The sequence below is a fragment of the Acomys minous genome, assembly GCF_964271855.1.
Source record: "Acomys minous genome assembly, chromosome: 3".
Taxonomy (NCBI): domain Eukaryota; kingdom Metazoa; phylum Chordata; class Mammalia; order Rodentia; family Muridae; genus Acomys; species Acomys minous.
In genome coordinates this window covers 70,534,274-70,559,270 of record NC_140485.1, presented here as the reverse complement: position 1 = coordinate 70,559,270, position 24,997 = coordinate 70,534,274, and the positions used below count along the sequence as shown (strand labels likewise).

General features: G+C 50.3%; 1 protein-coding gene across 2 annotated transcripts; it reads right to left on the bottom strand.

The window, feature by feature from the left end:
• Positions 1-1,599: 1,599 nt before the first annotated feature.
• SDC4 (syndecan 4) lies at positions 1,600-21,917 on the bottom strand. Of its 2 annotated transcripts, XR_014778070.1 has the most exons (6): positions 21,767-21,917; positions 9,143-9,281; positions 7,534-7,580; positions 6,523-6,718; positions 2,304-3,532; positions 1,600-2,270 (listed from the first exon to the last, which is right to left on the bottom strand). XR_014778070.1 is itself a non-coding variant. In XM_084775981.1 (5 exons), the coding sequence occupies exons 1-5, from the start codon at positions 21,839-21,841 to the stop codon at positions 3,381-3,383; spliced, it is 609 nt and encodes a 202-aa protein (XP_084632107.1). In that variant the 5' UTR covers positions 21,842-21,917; the 3' UTR covers positions 1,600-3,380. The 2 variants fall into 2 exon arrangements, 1 of the variants encoding a protein (XP_084632107.1); XM_084775981.1 differs by having other exon boundaries at positions 1,600-3,532.
• Positions 21,918-24,997: the final 3,080 nt, after the last annotated feature.

Below are 24,997 nucleotides of genomic sequence, written 5' to 3'. Positions count from 1 at the left end.
AGCAGCAGTCTTAACCACTAAGCCATCTCTCCAGTCCCACAATTTTTTAAGTTTTACATTAAACTGAAAGAGCCACAGTAGATGGTAGCCATTGTGTTGAACAAGCAGATCCAACAGATAAGTGAATGCTACAGGGAAGGTAATGATTTACAAGAAGCAGAAACCCACCCAAAGAAACACTGTAAGATCCCTAGAGATAGAGGAGACCGAAGCTACTGCTTCAGAGGGGCTGTGAGTGCTGAGCATTGTCCAGTGAAGGGACTGTGGGCAACATAAACCCTCTGATAGGCACTACGGTTATGAGTAGACTCCAGAGGCTCCTTTGTGAGTTCAAATCCCACCTCTGCCACTCATAAACTGTAAAAATTTGGACAAGATATTAACCTCTTAGATGAAGCTTTTCCATTTTTAGTAACATCTGTTCATACTGTTGCGGTAAGTAATGGGCTCAAACAAGAAGCACCAAGTTCCTGGGGTGTTCTGTAATGTGATGTGAGGGTCCAATGTGATGACTACTTCCTCTTGTGATGACTACGGTGGTGCCAAACCCAACCACCAATGCCGATGGACCACAACCTGAGGCTCCACTCAGTGGAGACAAACTAAGGAAAAGTTGTCCCCTTGGTGAAAGGCTCTTGACTGCTTGTGAAGACAAGACTCACCATAATTTTTTTTGTTTTGTATTTTCGAGACACGGTTTCTCTGTATTACAGCTCTGGCTGCCCTGGAACTCCTCTGTAGTCCAGGCCGGCCTCAAACTCATGGAGATCCAACTGCCTCTGCCTCTGCCTCCCAAGTGCTGGGATTAAAGGCATGTGCCACCACCACCCGTCAAGACTCACCATGTTTTAGTGTAACAACTACAGCAATGCCTACAGAGACAAGGCAAGTGACAGGGAAATAGGTGGGAACTGGGACAGTGTTTCTTCTCAGACATGGTTACTCACCAGAGTACAGGTGGCAAAGCATCATTTTCTCCGTCCCTAGGACTTTTATGAGAATTATCACGATTTCTACACAGTGACTCGTTCAAGGGTGACTTTTCACGATTTTGACTTAGGAGTAGTATGTGGCGAGCAGGTGTGCGTGCCCGCCACAGTACACTTGTGGACGTCAGAGGATGACTTCAGGAGATGGTTCTCTCCTTCGGTGCTGGAATCCAGGAATCACACTCGGGTCCCCTGGGCTGACTTGACGAGTGCACTTACCCTCTGAGCCATCTCAAAGGCTTCAGGAATTCTTGTGTTTGTTCTTAAGCTTGGTGCTGCTTAATTAAAACGCGGAGAGAAGACAGGATGTGCTGTTCAGACCATCAGGGTGTATATACTGGCATCTTTCCATCCTCCTTCCGACCGTCCCTATGTCTGGGACAGTCAAGGAGTTCAAGGAGTACAGATCCCAAAAGGAATGACTTAATAAAATCCTTAACATGTTACTGGGCATGGTGGCACACACCTTTAACTCAGGAGGCAGAGGCCAGAGAATCTCTTGAGTTCAAAGGTCACTCTAGCCTACAGAGTGAGTTCCAGGACAGCCAGGGCTACACAGACAAACTGTCTTGAAAAAACAAAATAAAAATAAAACGACAAGCGAACAATCTAGAAAGTACCAGGTTTTATTATCTTTTTATCAAAAAAAAAAAAATCAGTAACAGACGACAGTGTGAGAGAGTACAGAAAAGGTGCAGGCACCAAGGCTAGAAGAGGACCCAGCCAGCTGGGACCCTGCACTGAGGTGGTGATGGGGGCTTACAGGCACAGGGTACGGTGGAGGGAGTGGTTTTGATTTCCCCAAACCCACACCCCCCCTAGATCTTCTAAGTCAGTAGATCTCTCCTCTAAGAGGGAAAGAGCATCAGACGATAGGACTCAATGGGGCCTCCTCCCCCTCCTCCTCCTGGTCCCCTTCCCTTGCCCCAGGAGCCAAGCAAAGCTGAGTAGGAACATTCTAAACCAGCTTCCATCTATTTGCAATGTGCCCAGCAGACGGTGACTGGGCACTCAAACTGTGGCTGACCCATGCAGCTGAGGAGTGGGTTTCTGTGTGGTTTTAAGTGGGCCAATTGATACAACAACAGGTCACTGTATTGGATCGTGCATCGAGAGAAGAGTCTGGAAAAAGCAGACCCAGGAACTCCTCCTGCTGTCCCACCCTACCCCTCCATCCACGCCAGAAAACAGAGTGACAGTTAGAGCCCGGTACCCTCAACTACTCCAGCTCAGTCACAAGAAGGCACCAGGGACAGGACAAGAGAAGAGGACACCGCCCTCCTCAGCCACAAGAAAATTCAGTCACATAGCCACCCAGCCAACAAGAAACCTGTAATGTCATTCTACAGCCTAAAAAAATATATTTATCTATTCTTCTAGAACCAAGTCAGGATAATAATATATTACAAGAACACATACACAAATATCCCACAACCCCCTACATTATATTCTGGAATCTGCTAGAACACTGCAGCTACTTCTCAGACAAAGCAACTTCAGAAAGGGCCAAGGTCATAAACAAAAAGAGTGCAGAACATTAAAAAAAAAAAACCGGTGGGGGACAGTATAGAAAGGAAGGTGAAAAAGAGCCCTGTCTGAAGCTATAAATAATAAAAAATTAATAAAAATCTTATCAACCAACTTTTCTCTCATTTCAAAAAACAAACGAAACGTAAAAACCATGAAACACAAACTTAGCTGGTGCAATGGCAACATTCTAGTCAGAACATCTGCACACACCTCCCCCCACACACACACACATACGCTCTTAGCCCAGGCACCAACACTTGCATAGAGGAATGAACCATTAAAAAATTAGTTTTACAAATTGTCTACAAATGCATTTTCAGCATGAGCCTTCAGCACGTCGCCCCACCCTCCCCAGATTTAAAAAAAAAAAAGGGTTGAGCTCCAAAAGTCACGGAGCCTAGAATGTCCCCAAGGTAATTACCACAGACTCCGTAGTGTGAACAAGCACTCGTGGGTGGACACATCTCAAGGCACAGAGAGTTCTAGCTCTTTGTACCCTGACAGACAGACGGGGGTAGCCTGTGGAAGTTGGCCAGGATTCACACAGTAACCCCTTTGCCTCTAGAATCAAGGCAGTCATAGATGAGGCATGCTCAGTACAGGCTGTAAACTGTTGCTATATTCTACTCTAGAAATTTGGGAGTGGAGGGGAAAGACTTAATCCCAGGCTTGCTTTCACAAAGGGCAAGTTTAGGCCCCATCTTTCTGCCAGGGCAAATCAACGCAAGGCTGCACAGTAGAAGACCGTATCTCTTCTGAGACCAGAAAGGTGACTAGCGATATAGATACTGACAAAGTCAGTGCCCTCCCCTCTGCCGATGCCTCTCCCCCAGGTAGTCCAAGCGGCACTGAAGGGAAGCTTCACGCGTAGAACTCGTTGGTGGGGGCTTTCTTGTAGATGGGTTTCTTGCCCAAGTCGTAACTGCCTTCGTCTTTCTTCTTCATGCGGTACACCAGCAGCAGGGTCAGGAAGACGGCGAAGAGGATGCCAACCACTCCGCCCACGATCAGAGCTGGAGAGGGAGAGAGGGAGAGGTGAGGGTGAGACGCAATTCCCTGGGACCTCAGGGTCCTTGTGTGCTCTTTCGCCTACCGTCAGACGATCTCACCGTGACCCACCCCCACCCCCCCACCCCACCCCCACCCCCCCACCCCACCCCCACCCCCGCCCAACGCCAAGCCAGATGACATTCATTAGCTTTGGAGGGGACGACTAAGTCATAAGGCCACTGTCCATCCTACACTGACCCTAGTCCAAAGCCCGGGCCCATGCCTGAGAACTCTCCAGCAACAGCTTAGCATTATGCCAGGAACAAGGAAAATGGCAGGAAGCAGCAAGTGACGTCGACACTTTCGACCTTGTCTTGAGGTACTCCCTTGCTCCCTTGTCTTTCCCTGCGTGCACAGGTCCCACCTAGACCCACACATCCAGACAGGCATTATATTCTGCAAACGTGCAGAGCACACTAATGTCCACACTGTCATAGCACAAATAATTACCAATTAGCATGGTTTGTGCCCCCCCCACCTTTGGATTTTTTTTTTTAAGAGCCAGGGTTTCTCTGTGTAGCCTTGGCTGTGCTGAACTTGCTTTGTAGACCAGGCTGGCTTTGAACTCACAGCGGTCCTCCTGCTTCTGTTTCCCTGAGTGATGGCATTACAGGCGTGCGCCACTGCCCCCAATTGAGTCCCCATGTCGCCTTATACAGTGCTTCCCACCAGTTTCTCCTTGAACCTTGAACCTTTCTCCTTGAACCTTGCTCACCTCACTGTGGACACTTGTGGTGCCTAACGTGACGCGTGAGCTCAGCCTCTGTTTTTCCCTTGGTTCCTCACCACCCCGACCTGGACAACAGTTAAGTGCTTAGTAAGCAAGCACTCACAGTCCCGCTCAATGAAAGCGCCGGGCTGGGGGCAGGCGGAGGTAGGTATCTCCACTTGGGTGAGCATCTGGCCATTCCCCATCATACCAGGTGGCCTGAATGACTCATTTCTGTTTTGTTTGGGGCAGGGACAGAATCCTTCTCGTGGCAGATTGGATCTCCTAATTCGGTCTTACCCAGGCTAAGAAGATTAACTTCCCATCTCTGCACACACTACAGACCTACAGAGACTGGAGCAGAGCAGCCAGAAGAACCAGTAAGAGGCTGTTCTAACAACAGCAGTCGCCAACAACAAAATGCTGCGGGGGGGGGGGGGGGGATTGGTACCAGAAAAAAAGCATAGGTAGTAACCATGAGGCAGCTCCCTGTTTTCTGCCTCTAACACCTTTCCCTCCACTCCTCCCCTTCAGGCCCTTATCTGTCTGTGCTGGGAGACCCTGCAGGGCAAAGGACCAGCCACAGGTTCAGAAGCCAACTGTGCTCCAGGTCCAAACACCCCCCCCCCCATCACATCCTGGTTCTGCAACCTGGGCAGGTTATTCAGGTTCCGTGTCAGGTTGCTTGGGAGGTGTGGGGGGGGGGTGTGGGGGGAGAGATGCTCCACACAACACACACTCCTAGGTGTTATTTAACCGCTACTGGACCCAAGGGTACAGGCTCTCAGCAGCTGACTTCGGGCCCCCACTGTCCTGTCAATGGTGAGGTCGCAGGGAGGGGCTAGGAAAGCTCTTACGCTGGTGTGAAAGTGATGGCCAAACACTAGTCCTTCCCTTGCTGCGTGACCCAGAGCAAGGAACACAAGTCTCCCCACGAATAAGAAGAATCACTGAGAGCTGGGCGTGGTGGCGCACGCCTTTAATCCCAGCATTCGGGAGGCAGAGGCAGGCGGATCGCTGTGAGTTCGAGGCCAGCCTGGTCTACAAAGTGAGTCCAGGACGGCCAAGGCTACACAGAGAGACCCTGTCTCAAAAAAAAAAACAAAAAAGAAGAAGAAGAAGAAGAAGAAGAAGAAGAAGAAGAAGAAGAAGAAGAAGAAGAAGAATCACCGCTTTTCTAAGTTTTGAGAAACAAAAAAAAAAAAAAAAAAAAAAACCCACTGAACCGATCTAAAAACTCCACAAATGTAAATAAAACCTGCAGCCAGCAGGTCTAAAATATGCCGAAAAATGAAACCCTGTGGTTGAAAGGAGACAGAACAGTCTTTCCACAAACAAAGCTAGAAGCTGCAACAGCCTAACGGTTTCTAAGGGCCCTCACTTACAACAGCCACCAACACACAGACCAATGAAGGAAAAGGAGAGAAAGAGTAAGATCCTGAAGGAAGGAGACAGGACTGTGAGATTCGGGCACAGGGCTCCTTATTTTACAGCTCAGCCTCCTCCAGCCCAGCTGGTTCCCAGGAGTCAGTAAGGACCTAGCATGGGCCTGAGGCACCAACACTTCTTTATCAGCCAGTCCATCCAGACCGCCTGCCTAACTGGGAAGTTTGCTACTTCCTGACACCCCAGAAGCCGAACTACCCCTAGCTGATGCCCCCAGCCAAGCTTGGCACAGCCCCTCCTAAAGCCTAAAGCCTTGTGCAGAGCAGCACACTTTCTGTCGTGGGGCCTATTCCTATCTACTAAGGGACAACAAGAGCCCTAAAGACACCACGAACGGAACAGCTCTTCTCAGTTTACGAAAGCACGTTTCATTAGTTCGTCTTTCATGAACCAGCTCAAGGAGGCATCTCCATTCCCACTTTACAGAGGCGCAAACGGAGGCAGACCCCTTCAAAAGCGTCCTGGGCCAAGGTCAGAAGGCTGTCAAGAGATAAGCAAGTGAGGGGGAAAGGCTAATCTAATTCCGCCAGGCCCTCCAGGCTTCCAAGGGAAATTAACCCTTAAATAATTAACTCCGGATGCCAAACTCTATCAGGGGGAAAGGCTTTTGAAAAATACCTGGGCCTGGGGGTGTGGGGGAGGCTTAAGGAAACAATTCCTTTTCTATTCTTTAGAAGCCTTTGATATGCACGGTTCTCCCTCCCAAGCACCCCTAAAGGGAGATAAAGCCCTCGGCCCCAGACAACAGTAATAGGCTAAAGAGACTCCTGTCTGCTTCCCTCTTCCCTAAGGCCTTACCTGCCAAGACCTCGGTTCTCTCAAAAATGCTGCTGTCCTGCGCGGTGCTGGACATGGACACTTTGTTGGATATATCATTCTCCGTGCCGGAGGGGACTCTCTTGGGAATGACTTCATTCTCCTCCAGTTCCTTGGGTTCTGAGGGGACACGGATGCCAGGCTGTGGCTTCTCGGGGATGTGGTTGTTTAGTGGTACCTAAAAGGGAAAGGAGAGGGAAGGGACACTGAGCACATCTGAAGAGGAAATGACACGTGGAGAATCACATCTGCCCCCAACGAGGAAAGGAACCTCAGGCAGGGTGGGGAGGGGCAGGCAGCTTTCTGGCTGGAGTAACTATTACCGAGGATGTGGCACTGCCCACTTGCCCTTCAGGATGGCAATTCTGCTCCTGGGACTCTAAGGCACAGGGTGTGTGTCAAGCACACTGGAGTGTTTAACGTGTAGGATAGCCAAGGTTTAGGGACAACTATTTCATCAATGAGAGGAAGAGAATATACAGCTGTAAAAGTGAGAGATGATCGATGAGGCAGGAAAACAGGACCACTCTGGGGGCACAGAAATAACATGTGCAACCTGAGAAACAGCGCTGGCAAACAGCTGCAAATGGACAAGAAAGAGGCTGGGGTCCACAGTGCCCATCTTCTCCCAGGAGGATGGCCTACATGCCCTGCCCATTCCTGTCCCCAAGTAAGCCCAGTGCTCCAATAAAAAAAGCTTTCTAACAGCCAGACACCACTAGTGGCGCATGCCTGTAATCCCAGCACTTGGGGAGTAGAAGCAGGTGGATCTCTGTGAGTTCGAGGCCAGCCTGGTCTACAAAGTGAGTCCAGGACAGCCAAGGCTACACAGAGAAACCCTGGCTCAAAAAACAAAACAAACAAACAAACAAAAAAGCCTTCTTACAAAATGGAGTCAGCGTCTGTTATTTACTCACAGGGCTGTATTTTCTGCCCATTTCAGTGTGTTTTGGAAGAGAAAAGGGGGTAGATACAGAGGGGCGCAGCACTCACCAAAGGCTGGATCACTTCAGGGAAGGTCCTGGGCGCCTCTGTGTCATCTGCAAGGTTAGAACAATGGCTGTGTGAACACAAGGTCCATGGCGCCTCCCAAGCCACTTATTCTGAACGCTGGGAGTCGTGGACCACCCGGCCCTTTTGCAGCGGTAGTGACTGGACTGGCAATACACAAAGCTGCCCGGTGCTTTCCTAGACAACAGCGTTACATGGAAACCGGTTGGAAAGGTGGCGCACACCTGTAGTCTCAGCACTCAGGGAGGTTGATCCATACAGATGGATGTCTGTGAGTTCAAGGCCAGCCTGATCTACAGAATCTACAGAGGGATTTCCAGGACAGCCAGGGCTACACCGAGAAACCCTGTCTCGAAAAACCCAAAAAAGAAGAGGAGGAGGAGAAGGAGGAAGGCAAAATGTCCCTGGACTAAGGGGTGCACATCTGAAGTCCCAGACCACCAGAGACTTAGACTATTTGATGGGGGCTTGAAGATCCTGTCTCAAATGCTGAAGGCTTGAGAGGAAGCTCGGTAGAGCACTCAGCACAAGGCCCTAGGAGCAATCTCTATCTGGGAGGACTGACCAGCCTAGAGGCAAACTAACTAAAATTTGCATTTGAACAAGCTCCCCAGGGAGCTTCCTTTGGGAAGGAAGCCATTAATTGTAATTCTAAATACATGTGACAACTTAAAAGTTAACCACAGGAGGCAAAGAGTTAAGCTTCCTTGTCTGGGGTAACCGTCTGTGGATGGTCCCAGAACGTAAACGGGCATCAGTTTACTCGGCAAAATCCTAAAAATACGAGTTTCCCAGAGCTCGGTAAGTGCCAGGCGTTGTGACTTGGTTCTTCGGTCCACAACAAGAATTCACAACCCTCACCCATTCTACGTAGTAATAAGATAACCACAGTCCAGGGAGGGTGAGGCTGGGAGGACAGGAAGGGGGGGGGGACACAACCCGGATGCAAGGTGAATTAATAAAAATTAAAAAATTTTAAAATAGCACTTGAAAAAAAGAAAAAGAAAACCCAAGGTTCTGGGTTAGGAGGAAAGGCTGGAAAATCTGCACTTATGTGACATCTCTGAGTGGAGAGGAACACACTCAGCAGCTGTCTGACCCAGAGACCGGAAAGTCAAAGCCCACTGACAGACAGCCTTGACACCTGATCACACCCCCAAGAAACCTCCGTCCCTACATCTAATCTGAAACTAGGGCTTATTTCCGGCTCCCTTCTCCACACCTCAGCTCACACATGCGCCTCCCACTCCACCCCCTTTTTGGAGCCAGTACTTTTCCTTTCCAAAGGAAAGGGCAGGGCACCTTCTGGGTCTTTCCCCACACTCCTTCCACCCTCCACGGCAGGGAGGAGTCTAGCGGACAGGTTCAGGCTAGTGCTCGCAAACTCAAAGAGAAAAATGAATTCAAAGTTGTTTACAACTCACTCCAGAGACCCGGGGGGTGGGAAAAATGTTACTTTTTGTTTCCCCTTTTGAAGTGGAGGAGGAAACATTGTAGGAAAATCTCCACTACAAGCCAGGTCTCTCACTGTTAGGGCTACAGTTCCCTGCAGCCCAGGCTCCCCAAGCCTGCCCAAAGTACACCCCCATACCCAGATCTCCGGAGCCGGACAGCTCAAAGTCATCGTACTCCTGCCCAGGGCTCCCAGCATCTTCATCATCAGGCAGGTCTCCAGAAAAGTATCTGCCTTCCAGGAGGTCCTGGGGGTCTATGACCGCAGTCTCGCGAATCTAGGAAGAAAGATAAGACTGTCATCCCACAGCTCCACCCCCTCCCCTGTGGACACTGGAGACCCAGGGCGCCCCCAGAACCAAATGGGAAGCAGGATTACGGGGGCAGGGCAGAAGCCTTCGGTCCTGCACCCCCCATCTACTGTGTACCCCAATTCAAGTCCCTTTACCATTCTTTGTTAATGAGAATATTTCAAGTGTTAACAAGTAAGTATTAGTATTTCTAGGTGTCGTTTGCTGAGCTGCCGCCTGTAGTATCTCATGCTGCTTATAATAACTTGTTTATTCGCTTTACAACTAGGGACACTGGGCACAAAAGACTATACACATCATTCTCTTTTGGTGGCACACAGTGGCAGGCAGGAGGGAGGACTGCACTTGGGGGCCACCTGCAGTTGGTGCCACAAGGTTCCCATGCACATAGGCAGGCCCAGGCTAGGGTCCTATGATGACAGCAGCTTATTTCCAGATGGAAGGGAGTAGGCTGCTGGCTCTGGGCCTGCCAAGTCGCAACAAGTTCCCCAGCTGAGTCAGACTACACTGAGACAGGCAAGGTAGGCTCACTCACACCCCAAGACTGCCATAGACCTGGGGACTCAAAGGAGCACACTCCTGAGTTTGTAGACTTCTATCAAATGTCCATTCTTATGCCAGCTCCGGGCAGGACACAAAGATGGAGATCCTTGCTCCCACGGAGACCCAGCTAGGCACCCCAGAGCCTGTGGCTTTAAGGAAAGTATCCAAAAAGCCCCCTCAAACATTCTCTGCCCGCTCCTCAACCTTGTTTCTCTTTCTCGGGCCGCAGGATGCATTGAGGTGCACACTGCCCTGCCACTAGTCTCTGTACACAACAACCAGGTCCAAGGGTCACTATTCCTCTCTTTCCAAGCCTGCCTTCCTCCAGGGCCTGGGACTACCCGGCATGAGGCCCTTCTTAAAAACTCAAGAGTTTGGGCTAAGCATTCAGGCCCGGGGAGACCAAGTTCTTTCATAGAATTCGTAAGAGAATTCAAACCAGAAACAAGATAGTAAGTACTTTAAAGCCACCCACAGAATTAACCACACAAAACCGTAGGGTAGAAAAGTGGCTGGGTCTCTTTTCTGGCAGTCCCTGAATGTCCTTCATCCAACCAAGGACACAGTGAAACAGTGGGACAGGGGTGGGGGAGGGAGAGAGCCGGCAAAGGGTATAGTGAGAAAGTCAGTCTACCCCTAAGCACACGAGATTGAAAGGCAGGAGAGCCCCTTAGAGAACAGGCTCCTCCTCTATCCCACAGGCTTGGGGGCGGGGGAAAGGTGGCAGGAGCGAACCTTGCCCTTTATCCACCCCCTCCCCCCGCCCCCGCCCCGTGGTGTTCAGGAAACTAGATTCTGGGAAGGAAATTGGGAAGGCATCCCTTTCTCTCTCGGCCTGGGAAATCAATGCAGAGTGCTTGGTACGTGTGGGAGTGGGGAGCCAGCAGGGGTTAAGCCCTGCTCAGGGGATGACTTCATGACTCCGGAATTGGGAGCTGTGGGGCTGCTGGTACTGGAATTCCAGCCCCCGCACAGGGCCCGTGTCTGTGGCTTCGGCTTGGCAGCACAGCAAGAGGGCTTTCTCCATGGTTGTACAAGCGCCCTAGACGTTAGGCAAGGTCTCGGCAACCCCTCCCTCCGCCCCTCGCTACAAATCCCCTAGGGCTCAAAATCGCCAACAGCAAGGCCTCCATGGCTTACAGTGTTGTGCCAGACCTTAACATGCACGAATCTGGGGTGACGCAGAGCCTTCTGGCAAGGGTGGGAACCAAGGCTCGGAAAGGCGAATCCTTTCTCAAAGGTCACACAAGCAGAAAGTGACCAACAGGACCAGCAGCCGGAGCATGAGATCACCTGGATGCACAGACACAGAAATCTTATGTGCTTAGGGCTACCAGCCTGCTCTAGGCTAGACAGGAACTCTAAGTGGGTGTGTCTAATCCAGCCAGGGGTCAGGGTAAGAGGAGATGCACGGAAGGGAAAACACGGAAGCAGGAAGGCAGATTTAGATACTTTGACCACCAAAGCCTGAAAGGCTAGTCACAGGATGCTAAAGTCCAAACTGCTCAGGACACAAACAGGTTCTTTTTAACCTGGGGCTTGGATTCCAGCTCAGGTCTCTGACCTACCCCACCTCGCCCCTAGGAGTGTTAGTCATAGGTAGAACCTCCTTAAAATGGGAAAGCGGTCCAGGGTGTTTCAAACAGCCCAGGAGACTGGAGATAAGGTATTCCAGTCTTCCAACAGAGACACGAGGACCAAGAAAACTGTACGGATCTGACTGAGGTAACACTGGGGCTCAACCCGATGTATTCCTGGCTCACCCCCTTTGGAACATCTAGTCTCCTCTACCCCTTCTTTATGAGATAAGAGTTTCTCACTATCTAGCGTTGGCTGGCCTGGCACACTCTTTATAGCCAACCAAGAATCTGGCCTCTGCCTCTGCCGTACTGGGATTAAAGGACACCTTTTTTTCTTTTCTAGCTTTTGGTTTTTGGAGATAGGGTTTCTCTGTGTTAGCCGTTAGCCTTGGCTGTCCTGGACTTTCTTTGTGGACCAGGCTGGCCTCAAACTCACAACGATATATGCCTGCCTCGGGATGCCTCCCAAGTGCTGGGATTAAAGGCATGTGCCACCACACCAGGCACTTCAAGATCTGTTTATTTGTTATGTATACAGTGCTCTTCCTGCAGGTACCATCCGATTACATTATAGATGGTTCTGAGCCACCATGTGGTTGCTGGGAATTGAACTCAGTCAGGACCTCTGGAAGAGCAGCCAGTGCTGTTAACCCTAGAGCCATCCTTCCAGCCCTTTTTCCTCTCTTTTTTTAAAAATGAGACAAGGTCTCTCTGTGTAGCCTTGGCTGTCCTGGACTTGCTTTGTAGACCAGACTGGCCTCGAACTCACAGAGATCCTCTTGCCTCTCTGCCTCCCACGCCCCGCCCCACTGAGATTACAGGAGTGCACCCACTTATCTTTATGTTAAATCCCAGAGGTCAGAAACAACTAGTCAGGATCAGACCAGATCAGCTCCAGAGGGTTGGGAAGCTCTTCAAAGGTGGTACAAAGTCTTAGGGGATGGAAAAATTAACCTCTTCAGCAAGGCAGAACCTGAAGGGATTGTTAGCAACCGAGCAACCATTTACTTGTTTGTAAGGCTCAGTAGGTACCAACAGCCTTTTCCTTCCCCCACTTTCTTTTCAAACAAGGTCCATTCAGTAGTCTGGAGCGGCTTTGAAAAAACCAGGCCACCCAGCAGGCCGACCCAGCCCTGACCAGAGGGGGACCCAGCCCAGCTCCTGACTACAGATGTGGTCTGTTTGCCTCAGCTCACCCCAACCCTGCCCAGAAACTTGCGTCCTCCGCGTGTATATGCACGCACAGGCACGCCCTCTCTGGGTCCTCAGGTCTCATCTTTGTCCCTTTCACAAACACAACAGGAAGCTGGATGAATAAAGGCAGTGTGGGCCTGAGTGCAAAGGCTCTTGCTGGCCCTGTATGTAGCTGGTGGATTATCTGAGTTCAAGCTGACAGCTAGAGAGCCTGGGTTCTTCCTCAAACCAACCAGGGAAACAGGTAGAGATAGGTACATTTTTTTTTTTTATGGGAGTTAACACCTGCTAGCAGAAGGCACCTGAGGCCACTGAGCCCAACCGTCTAGTTTTATGACCTCTGAAACATTACTTTGCCAAGGTCAGCCAGGCAGCTAGCAGCAGACCTTGGCTTACAACCTAGGTTTCTCACCAGTTGGGGAGGTTAAGTGGCCCCCTTGCCCCTTCCCAGAGTCTTGGCTATCCCCAGGGCTCTCAGCACATACACAGGCTGTTGCAGGAAACCAGGATTAGAACCAACTGACCATATCTCGAAGTCCTACAATGCCTGTCACCTCAGGAAAAGCACGGAGACTGGGGTGACAAAGGAAGCACCCACTATATATCAAGGCTCCTCTTCCCTGTGTAAGGTCAGGTATCTTATGCAGCAGCACAGCTTCGTGAGGTGTTCTACCTGGTCTACAGGTGAATCATAATCCAAGTGTCACACTGGGCAGGAACCCAGGATTCAAACCCAGCTCCTTTATCTACACCATGCCCTAAACACAAGCCAGGTCCCTCACCGTCTCCCCTTCTTCACCCGTTCAGCCTATGCAGAAGACCCACAGAATGTTGGCCAAGCTGGGGCTCCAGGGCACCCCACCTTCCCTTGCCCAGAAATAAACAAAGGTGAAAGTGATATTGCTTAAAACCAAGGAACAGAAACTTGGCTGGAGCACCAGGGAGGGGCTCAGTCAGGGTCAGGGCTTGGTTAGCTGTGAACTAATGAGAGCCTCCTTCCTAACCTATCTCCTCCCCGGAGAAGGCAGGATCAAGGCCACACCTGATCATGCTTTGAGGAAGAGACTATAAGATAGTGGGACAAATCAGTTTAGGGGCAAGGGGACACCACGAGACACCAACCGCTGCCCCCCGCCCCAGTGGTTCTGCAACCTTATTTCCTACTGTGGGCAAGAGCTACACACAAACCCTAATCCTATCACTTCCTGGGAGTCTAGGAGTTTACTCTGGCTTTTAAGTCTCACTTTCCTCTTCTGTAATGAGAGCTGGTAAGCACCCAGCGGAGTGATGAAGATCAAGGTGTAAGGTAGCCACGCGCACACGGTGACATGGGCATAGCACAGCAGGTGTTCAGTACATGACGATCCCCCATTAAACGCCTTCTGAATGGGAGAGGTGAATGCTCAATGGATCAGAGAGGAAACTTCCAGAAGCAGCTGCAGAGCTGCTGATGGTGGTCCTGGCCATCAGATCGGAAGTACTTTGGCAAGCTCGAGAGGGGTCTGACAGCTATGCTTCTCCTGTTGAGACCACAGATGCCCACGTGAACGGTCAGCTTCTTCAGACTCGGAGATAGGTAGACACCAGCTCAGTTTAAATTCTGAGCACACAGTGGCACATGCCTGTAATCCCAGCACTCAGGAGGCAGAGGCAGGCGGATCTCTGTGAGTTCAGGGCCAGCCTTGGTCAACGAAGTGAGTCCAGGATAGCCAAGGCTACACAAAGAAACCCTGTCTCAAAAAACTAAAGAGGGGAAAAAACCCAAAATATTCTGAGCACATTATCCTAAGCAAACAGAGACAGAGGAAATCTCTATTTTTCTAAGGAGTAGTGGAAGGCACTAACCAAAGACATCTTAAGTTCTTCTTCTGACCTAGATCCTCTATTTTCTGGCTGGTCTTGGGGGGAACAACTACAACAACAAATAACAACAAATCTGGAAGACAAGAAGAAATCATGCACCAATGTTCAGTCAATGCCGTAGTACCTGAAAGGGTTAATTAAGCAAGGGCTGGGGGGGGGGGGTGGAGTGAGGGTTCAAATGTCGGCTCTGCCAACTTCAAGGTCAAGTTACTCTAAACACAATCACCCTGTGGAGAGCCAGGCCTGGCACAGTCAGCAGCCAGCTTTTCACTAAGCCCCAGTCAGCCCATCCCCACCAGAACTCTAGGATCATGGGGTGCCAGCCAGGAATGAAGGTGGGATTGGTCAGGAGCCTCTGGACAAACTTCTCCCAGGGACCAACGCAGTACTCGTGTCATTATCTACCTAGGTGGTCCTGGGTGGTGGATTCCCTTTCTGGGCCTTGGTTTCCCCCACCTGTAAAAGGTCTCTAACAGACAAGCCTCCCTCTGTCCTGAGGCCTGGTTACCGAATTGGGCATTGCTCCTATTACCAGTGGAGACAGCTGGGAGGAACTGGCTCCCTCAAGGCCTCAGAGACAGAGGTGCATTGAAGCTTCGGCTTGTAATCTAGGCAGCAGATCCAAAATCCCTGCTGGATCTGTGGCTGGCCAGCAGACTCTCAGGATGCAAACAAGCCTCCTGTGTTCTGAGGGCAGAGTCCAGGGCCCACTCTGCAGCCATGTTGCAATGGATTACATTTACCAGAACCTGGCTTATGGGGGGGGGGATGCCTGCACCTCCTCCCCGATCTCCCCCCCCCCAACCCCCAAACACTGAGGAGGCCAGCACTCTAGACCAGATCAGCCTTTCTCAATCATCTCACAGCTGGGCTTCCCCAGAGGCAAGGAGTGTTCCCCACTCTAAGTGCCCAGCCCAGCAATTTGTTTACGGCCCAGAGGCTGGAGTGGTGGAGCCAGTCCCCACAGGTTAGGCCATTACAGCCCGGCTTCACCCAGTCACTGCTTCCATGTGCGGCCTCTCCCTGCCTGCCTTTCCATTACCCTGGGTGTCACCTGACCGGCAGCCTCTCCTTTGCCAGGGAAAACTGGGGCAGCCAACTCCCTGTACTAGGAAAACAGAGGAAGGGGTAGGCATAGAGCAAAGGGTGGGGGACCTTCAAGAAGAGGGTATAAAACTCAAGGTAGGGCTGGAAAGAAACCAGACAAGTGACAGCTGTAAAAGGTCAAAGGTGGCTGTAATGCCAATACTTAGAAGCAGAGGCACAAGCCGGGGCATGGTGGTGCAAGCCTTTGATCCCAGCCCTTGGGAGGCAGAGGCAGGTGGATAGCTGTGAGTTCAAGGCCAACCTGGTCTACAAAGTGAGTCCACGACAGCCAAGGCTACACAGAGGAACCCTGTCTCGAAACAAGCAACGCCCCCACCCTCACCCCCCCCTAAAAAAAAGTAAAGGCAGGAGGATCAGGAATTCAAGGCCAACCTCAGTTACACAGGAAATTCATCAGTCAGTGATCGTTTGAATCCTAGAGGCCTCTGAGATAAAGGTTCTGAACTCCAGGAACCATATAAGCCCATTTGCATTTCCTGCACGCACTCAGACACCAAGATAGGAGACCTTGTCTAGTCGCTAATAATCAATTCAACTGAAGCCAGCGCTTTACAAGTTTGCTCAACAATTGGTACAGCCCTCAGGTGACACAGGTGTTTTACAGAGGACACCAGGGCTCTCACATCAACAAAGTGATCGATTAACTCACTGTGTCCCTGGGTGAGTGGCAGAGGTGGGCGCAGAGACACAAAGGGTTTTTTTTCTGGCTGCACAATGCACCTACATTTCCAGTTTCCCAGCCTCTAACAGACAACACCAAAGAGGTCTGCAAAGGGTGGACATGTGCCCAAAGGTCATCAGTGGGTTAACAATAAACCAGCTCTACAAGCCCAGTTTCTCCTAGGGTTAAATCAGGCCCCAATGAGTCTGTAATCCTAGCACTCACTCAGGCAGGCAGAGGCAAAGGGATCTCTGTAAGTTGGAGGCCAGCGTGGCCTAAAAACCAAGTCCAGGACAGCCAACGCTACATAGAGAAACCCAGTCTTAAAGACAAACAATGCAGCTGGGCATGGTGGCGCACATCTTTAATCCCAGCACTTGGGAGGCAGAGGTAGGTGGATTGCTGTGAGTTCGACGAGGCTAGCCTGGTCTGCAAAGTGAGTCAGGACAGTCAAGGTTACACAGAGAAACTCTTGTCTTCAGAAACAAAAACCAAGCCGGTAGAGGAAAGGGAGGATACAAGGGATGGGATAACGATTGAGATGTAGTATGAATAAATTAATAAAATATATTTTTAAAAAATAAATAAAATAAACAAACAATAAAAATTTTAAAACTAAAAAAACCAAGCCGGGCAGTGGTGGCGCATGCCTTTAATCCCAGCACTCAGGAAGCAGAGGCAGGTGGATCGCTTGAGAGTGTGAGGCCAGCCTGGTCTACAAAGCAAGTCCAGGACAGTCAAGGCTACCCAGAGAAATCCTGTCTCAAACATAAAACAAACAAACAAACAAACACAGACCCATTAATGGTCCACCTGCATATTCTCCCTGTCTCTAGTGCTTGATACAGAGAAAATGCCTTCTAAGAACACTGTCTTTGCTTGTCCTCTTGTCGAGAACAGTGTCCTGAGATCTGGTACCCTTGTAAACTGACCCCCCCCACACACACTCACACACACACCCCCAAGCAGCCTGGGACACCTGCAAATCCTGGCAGGAGAGGTGGGGCTGCCAGGAACTGGTTCTTGTTTAAATATAAACCCATCTGATAACTTGCAAACAGCCCACTTCGAAGATAAACAAATATAAGATTTGGACTCCATTGGCCCCACCCCTGGGTTTGTCCCTTCTTACCTAGCAGCTGCAGGCAGGACTGCATGTGGGGGAGGAGAGGTCCTAGGCAAGTCAGAGAATGGTCACTGAGGGACATCTCCTGTTCCACTACTTGGGGGCTATGCTCAGAGTCTGGTTTGCAAGCTCATCAACTTCCAAGCCTCTCCACAGTGTCTTTTCAATTATTTATTTTTTATTTTTTGGTGCTAGGCAATCGAATTCAGAGCCGTAAGAGACCAGAAAGCTAAAAGCATGCCCAATGTCACAATCCTAGTGCAAACCAAACCTGAATGATACAGATTGGCTCTGTGAATTCAGACCAACTGAAGCCTCAATGCTGCTTACACACACTTCGCAGCTCATTACCCAAGAGACTGATGGGAAGCGGGTGACTCAGGCAGGCTGTAGTAACACACAGTGACTCACAGAGCCCAGTCCATCCCATTCCCCTTACTTCTCTGAATATTCAATTTGGAAATCACACCAACTCATCTCATCCAGAAGGTTGAGAGAACAGCTGGGTCCAAGCCCTTGCAGCAAGGAGCCGGGCTCCCCAGTTCCTCAGCCAACCCGATCAGCACTCCAAGTCCTTGGAAAGGCCTCCTGTTTCTAGGCACTGGGGAAGGCAGGGGCTGAATGTCCACCCCACTTCTCTTCTGAGACAGGGACTTGTTTAGAGTCTACCCAAAGAAGCCAAGAGAACTCCCTTTCCCCTTCTCACTGGGCTGAGGAGCGGCAAGGACGCTGAGATGGCCATAGTCCAGTCTCACTTTGGAGATAGGACACTGAGCTCTAGACGCAAGGTATTTTTTTTTTGCTAGCAGCGCAGAAGTAGGTCCCAAGGTTATCTAATGTCACCATCACCTAGAATGTTCTCCGAAGGACAATCTAAACAGATACCTAGCATTCTCAGTCACACCAGACCTAGTTCCTCATCTTGGCAAAACGCTACATTCCTTTGAGTATCAGCCTTCTGTGAAAAGAGAGATAAAAATGTCTCTAAGTATCAAACTATAGTCAATACTAGCAGTAAGTGGCTTCAAGAGCTCCACGTGTGCGTGAGCTCATTCACACAATCACTGCCCATGGCAAAGGCAGGTGTTTCACTAGAAGGAACAAAGCAGAGTTCCGGCCCCAGACGTGGCTGGGTGGGGCTCTCTCCCTTTCCAGAATTTGGTGCTGTGTTTTCATTTCCTGGAGGGGATGCCTTAGATGTCTTGAAGTCTCCAATAGCCCCTTTTGAACAGTTAGTGTTTAATTATTAATCAAGTATCAGAGGGCTGGAGAGGTGGCTCAGAGAAAGGACCCAGGTTCAATTCCCAGCACCCACTTAGCATCTCCCAACTGTCTGTAGCTCCAGTACTGGAGGAACTGATGGCCTCTCCTTGCCTCCCTGGGCATCAGACACAAACATTCAAGCAGAACACCCATACCCAATAAGGTAGTAAAAGCAACAACCAAGTATAAGTCCTGGGAACAGTCCTTAAGACCTCCTAGGGTCCATTTTTTTTTATTTTTGCAGAAGACTCAAGAGGTCAAAGGTCAATGGGACCCTCCCCTCGCCTTCCCAACCCCGCGGAGCTCTCCAGAGCATGGTCCAAATACTTTCCCGGATGTGTGGTAACTCTATGGGCTCCCAAGAAGTTCCAGAGAGTTCTCACCAGCCACTCATGGGTGCTAGAACCCCCAAAGGCTTCCGCACCCAGCCTCTACTTCTGTGCTATCAAGGAGGGAGTTCTCAGGTAGACTAGAAATGCCTTTAAGTTGAAGTACACCTGGTGGGTGGGAGACACTTCCTCAGAACCGGCTGGGATTGGTGCCAAGTCAGTGGGCTGTGCCCCTGGGCAGCAACACCTTGGCCCACATCCCTTGAGCACCCCCCCCACACACACACACACACTTCCATCCCAAAACAAGGCTGCCTTTAATTGGCCAGGGAGGGAGTGGCAGGAAGGCAGAGCAGGGAATGCTCCCAGCTGGACGGGAAGAACTGGTTTAGGATGGCAATCCCGCCAAACAGAGGAGAGGGCAGCTGGGTGTTTAGCCTGGGCTCCCTTCCCCAAATCTGTGTTTGGACTAAACCTAAAATATGGAGAAAGGCCCTCGTCGCACGCCCGAGGACGGCTCCTCTTTTGGAGAGCGGGTGGCTTACCCACATACTCCGTATTTAAAAGTCCCTCATTTAATCTGTGTCTCTACACTCCATCAGGAAGAGAGGACATAGTAACGTAATCGCCGTGTACTTTCGTGTTTTTCGTGAGGGCCTAAATTACTCAGTTATCGGGAAGCACTCAATCAATCATAACAGGTTTTCTTCGCCAAACCCTCTCCCCAGGCTGCCGCTACTGCTGCTTCTTTTTAAAAGGCAGATATGTATGTTCATTTCTCCAGGAAAAAAAAAAAGTATGATTCGGTCTGATTTTTTCCGGCCACAATCTAAGGGGGAACCCCGGTGCCCCAGTTAAGAGGCAAGATAAGATGCCAGCCAGAAAGGAGAGAGGGCTGAGGTCAGGGCAAGAGCCTGAGACGGGAGGAGGCCTCCGGAAGCAGCTGTTTTACGTTGGCTTCTCCCCCTTGCTAGATCGGGTGACCCAACCTTCCCCCAAACCACATCCTTCTGATGAATCTGGGGGACACTGTGGTCTACTCCTCCCCCTAAAGCACCTGCTAGCTTAGCAGCACTAAGGGACATCGATGGCATGTGACTGGCCACGTGGTGACCTCAGCCACCTCCTAGGTCCTTTTTCCTCACACTGCCTAGCCAACATTCCTTAGGATGCCTCCCCAAGGCTCAACTTCACGACACACCCTTTAGCAGCTCATCTGGAGTCCCTGTAAACTGGAAGGTGTGAGGTGTGGGTTCCAGTCTGGGTTGGCCACAACCCTGCTGCTGCCTTTGCTTTAGGGGAAAGTCATTCCCCTTCATACTCTGACCGACCCCTTCCACTCACAGTTCCTTGAGGCTTTCCAGCCCCAAAATATCAACAGGTGTTAAACCAGTCTTGAATCATGGGGAAAACGGCACCCAACAGCAGCCGAGTACTGGGACTGAAAGATAAAAGTAGGCATTTCTGAGCCTGGCTGCCTAACTCCAGTCTGACTCAGCTGGTTGTTAGCTGTGTGACCTTCAGCAAGTTACCTAACCTCTCCAGCCTCAGGACTAGTTTAAGAAGAGTAAACAGTGAGGCTTTTCTGGAATGAAGCGCATTTCATTCCGAAGCCATCAGAAGTCTATTAGAGCAGAAACCACCATGCAATGGCTTCACAATTTGACTGCAAATTTGTGCTGGATGTTGCACAGGCTCTCACACATTACTCACCTAGAGGCTCCGGGACAGAATCAACTGTCCCCTAAGTAAGCCCAGAGAGAAAGTGGCTTTCTAAAGAAAAGCCTCACTCCCCCCACCTCAAAACTTGGACTAAAGGTACAAATGGCCCAAGTTCCTAGCACGGATCCCAGAACAGTCTCCCAAAAACTGTCATGCCCCGCAACTTCCCGTATTGAGTTTGCCTTCTAAACTCCTACTAGGACGGAGATGAATGTGGCCCAGGGCCTTCTGGGCTCTGATAGGGGCCCTGAAAAGGCAACATTTCTCCAGGCTCCCTGGGAGCCTTCTCCTCTCCAGTTCTGTCACCCCACTCAGGTGGGTGTCTCAATTTCCCCCTGTGCAGTTTCAACAGACACACTTCCAAAGAGCTCTAACTCAACCTCTAGCCGTAAGCTGAGCGTAAGCTGTGCCTTGAGTCTGCTCTGGAAAAATAAGGGACCCAGCTTTCTAGGCACCCTAAAGCAGGAACGGTCACCTCTTGATCCTTTTTGCAGATAGGTAAGGTGACACTTGGAAGGAGCTGGTCAGTGGCAAGGCTGTGGCCACAACTAAGGTCAGGACTCAGTTCTCTCCGCTCCCCCCACCCCCGGTATGTGAAACCGGGTCGCCCCCCCCTACCGCCGGCCCCCCCCCCGCAGATCCCTAAAGTTCGCCCACTCTCAAACTCACGCCGCCCACCTCGTTCCTGGGCCATCTCGGCCTCGAGCCGCCTGCTCTGGACACCCAGAGCCTGCGCTGGGATCACAGAGGAGGGGGTGAGGATGTGGGAGAAGAGTTGACACCAACTTAGTCACGTCCCACCCGTGAGCCCCGCGACAAGGCTGAGGCCAGGACAAGAGCGAAGAGTAACAGGCTAGGGGCGCGCGGAGCGTGGAGGCAGCCTTCCCGCGACCGCGGAGTAAAGTTTCTCTACAAAGTTTTCCCCCACCTCGGAGTCTAGAGGTAGGGCACAACTCACGGAGCACCCACCCCACCACTCCCTTCGGATCCCGGAATTTCGGGGAACAAAGGAGGCACCACCACAACCACCACCCCGCGCCCTAAGGCATCCCTCAAACACCTACCGATTCGGCGGGAGCTGCGGGGAAGCCTCCGAGGAGCAACAGCAGCAGCGGCGCGAGCAGGGAAGCAGGCCCCATGGTACCACAACTGCACAGACCAGTGTGGCCCCAAGCCGGCTCGCAGCCCTTCTTAAAGCTAGTAGCCCCGCCCCGCCCCGCCCCCAGTGCCCGCCCGCACCGCCCGGAATTCCCCGGGGAAAGCTTAGGCCTGCGGGGCGCAGCGCCTGGCGACCTGGAAACCCCTGGTAGGACCCGCCCACAGCGCGCCCGCCCTCCCGCTCCGGCCTGACCCTGATCTACCGCTCCCGGAGCTGCAGCCCGGATTGGTAGCAGATCTACTGTAAGGCAGTCCCCCAAAAGCCTGGGGATCACTGCCTAAACCCACTTTATAGCTGGGGAAACTCAGGTCCAGAAACGGGACAGACTGACGCAGGGTCTTCTGTTTATACCAGCCCTCAAACCGGGTGCGCTCCTCTCTGAAGTCAGGGAAGATGTCCCAAGTGGGGCTTGAATTCAGCTAGTTTTGATTAGGCTTTTCCCGGCCTGCTGTCGAAACTATTCCAACCCCAGGGCGCCAGCGCAAAAGCAGCTGGAAAGACAAAGCGGTGAGCCAGCCTGTGCACTAAACAGTATAATTTATGAACTGAAATGTGGATTTTTTGTGTGTGTGTAATTGTCACGTGCCACAGTCTAATACTTCTGACTTGTCCTCTCTCCCACTTAAAAAATGGAAAGCTGCATCTTTAGCAGTGGGCCAAACACAAACACCAAGACAGGGCCTCTGTTTTAAGGGATTTTTCATCTCTCCCGGAAACTGGTTTGCTAGTTTATCTCTTTTCTCAAGTCGGCTTCCACACTTGATCAAAGAACTCTGCTTCTAACATCATCCTACCGAAGTGGGGAATGGTAAGAATCTTACGCCCCAAGCATAGGTTCTGTTGGAATTAATCATAGAGGATTGGCCGGGCGTGGTGGTGCATGCCTTTAATCCTAGCACTCGGGAGGCAGAGGCAGGCGGATAACTGAGTTCGACGCCAGCCTGGTCTACAAAGCAAGTCCAGGACAGCCAAGGCTACATAGAGAAACCCTGTCTCGAAAAACCAAAAAAAAAAAAAAAAAAAAAAAAAAAAAAATAGAGGATTGGAGGGCATCCTCGCCCATGTAATGGGGGAAGGGCTGTCATCCTTGCATTTCAGATACCGAGGTAAGAGAACAGACAGTCAGAGTTTACAGTGTGAGACCCTGTCTTTAAAAGGGCATGGTGAAGCTGAGCATGGTGGCGCTCGCCTTTAATCCCAGCACTCGGGGAGGCAGAAGCAGGCAGATCTCTGTGGGTTCGAGGCCAGCCTGGTCTATAAAGCGAGTCCAGGACAGTGAGGACCACAAGAGAAACCCTGTCTGGAAAATAAACAAGCAAAAATTTTTTTAAAAGATCGGTATCAGGGGGTTATGCTAGAACCATCAAAGTATCCATCTTTGACATTACAGATACATTGTGCTAAGAGTTTAATGTGATTTTGGAATGAGGGCATTTTGGCCTGTCTTGGCATATTATGAATTCACATACTTTTTGTTTGTTTCTTTGTTTGTTTGTTTGTTTGTTTGAGAGAGGCAGTCTTGTATTTTTGCTTTGTAGACTAGGCTGGCCTCAAACTCACAGACATCAACCTGTCTCTGCCTCCAGTGCTGGGATTAAAGGCATGCACTTCCAGGCCCAGCAAATTCACCTACTTTTAGAGGTAAAAATGACTGCACCTTCCCCTCTTTGAATTGTCTAAGCTAACCCCTAACTCACAGTGTCCCAACTCAACCCACCTCCCAACTAGACGGGATTACAGGCAGGGCACACTACGTCCTGTTCCTTGACTTCCCTTATCCTATTTCTTAATTATTTTCCAAGAATGAAAGTCTCTCGTGGCAGAAAACCTCGAGAGAAAAACAATTTTCAAATACTAACCGCGTTTTCCCCCCACAGACTTAATGGTGAGCAATTGTCTTCAACTGTTTTAATATACTTCCCTAAAAGTTGGGCACTGAGAAAATAAATGATTCACCCTAGCTAAAATAAGAAATCCTTTCTCGTGACCTGGGTGTGGTGGCACATGCATTTCTTCCAAGCCCTTGAGAGGCAGAAGCCTGTGAGTTCAAGACCAGCCTGGTCTACATAGTGAGCTCTAGGACAGCCAGGACTATTTAGAGAGATCTAGCCATCAGGCAATAACTCCTAAAAGTAGATTTTGGTCACAGACCATGTGCTCTCAGATACCTGTCATCCTGTTAATGTAACAAAACTTTGAGAGAGAACTTCTCCACACTTGCAGCTCACCCAGCAGTAGAAGAGGTGATAATGCTGCTGTGTGCCTTCTGTCCATTTCTGTGGTGTAAATCCTCCCACCATAGTTGATTTCAACCCACTAATGAAATCTTACTGAGTGTGGAATTTGAAAGTGATCTGCAGTGTTTATATCACACAATAGGTATTAACATTTCAAACTTGCATTTACTTATTTGTTTATTTTTCACTTCAAGACAGACAGGATCTGGCTAAATTGGCCCAGGCTAACCTTAAAACTCCTTACACTCCTGCCTCAGCTGGTAGTAGAGTCCTAGGCCACACCAGGCTGGTGTAAACTATTGATTTTATTTTGGTTTTTGAGACAGGGTTTCTCTGTGTAGCCTTGGCTGTCCTGTAATCACTTTGTAGACCAGACTGGCCTCGAACTCACAGAGATCCACCTCACTTGCCTCCTGAGTGCTGGGATTAAAGGTGTGAGCCACCAGGCCCGGTGGTGTAAACAGTATTAAGAACATAAATAATAAAAGTACAATGAGAAGATTCAGAAGTGATAAATTCTGGGTGGGTTTGTGTGTGTGTGTGTGTGTATATGTTTATTTTGTGATAGGTAATGTTATGTTGATGGGTAATGTTATGTTTCAAAGTTTAAATTTTACCGTGCTTGAGAGAACTATAGGGGGGCTGGAGAGATGGCTCAGTGGTTAAGGGCACTGACTGCTCTTCCAAAGGACCCAGGTTCAATTCCCAGCATCCACATAGCAGCTCACACCTGTCTGTAACTGACATCCTCACACAGACATACATGCAGGCAAAACACCAATGCACATAAAATAAAAATAAATTATTAAGAGAGAGAGAGAGAGAGAGAGAGAGAGAGAGAGAGAGAGAGAGAGAGAACACTATAGAGAAGCTGGGCATGGTGGCGCACACCTTTAATC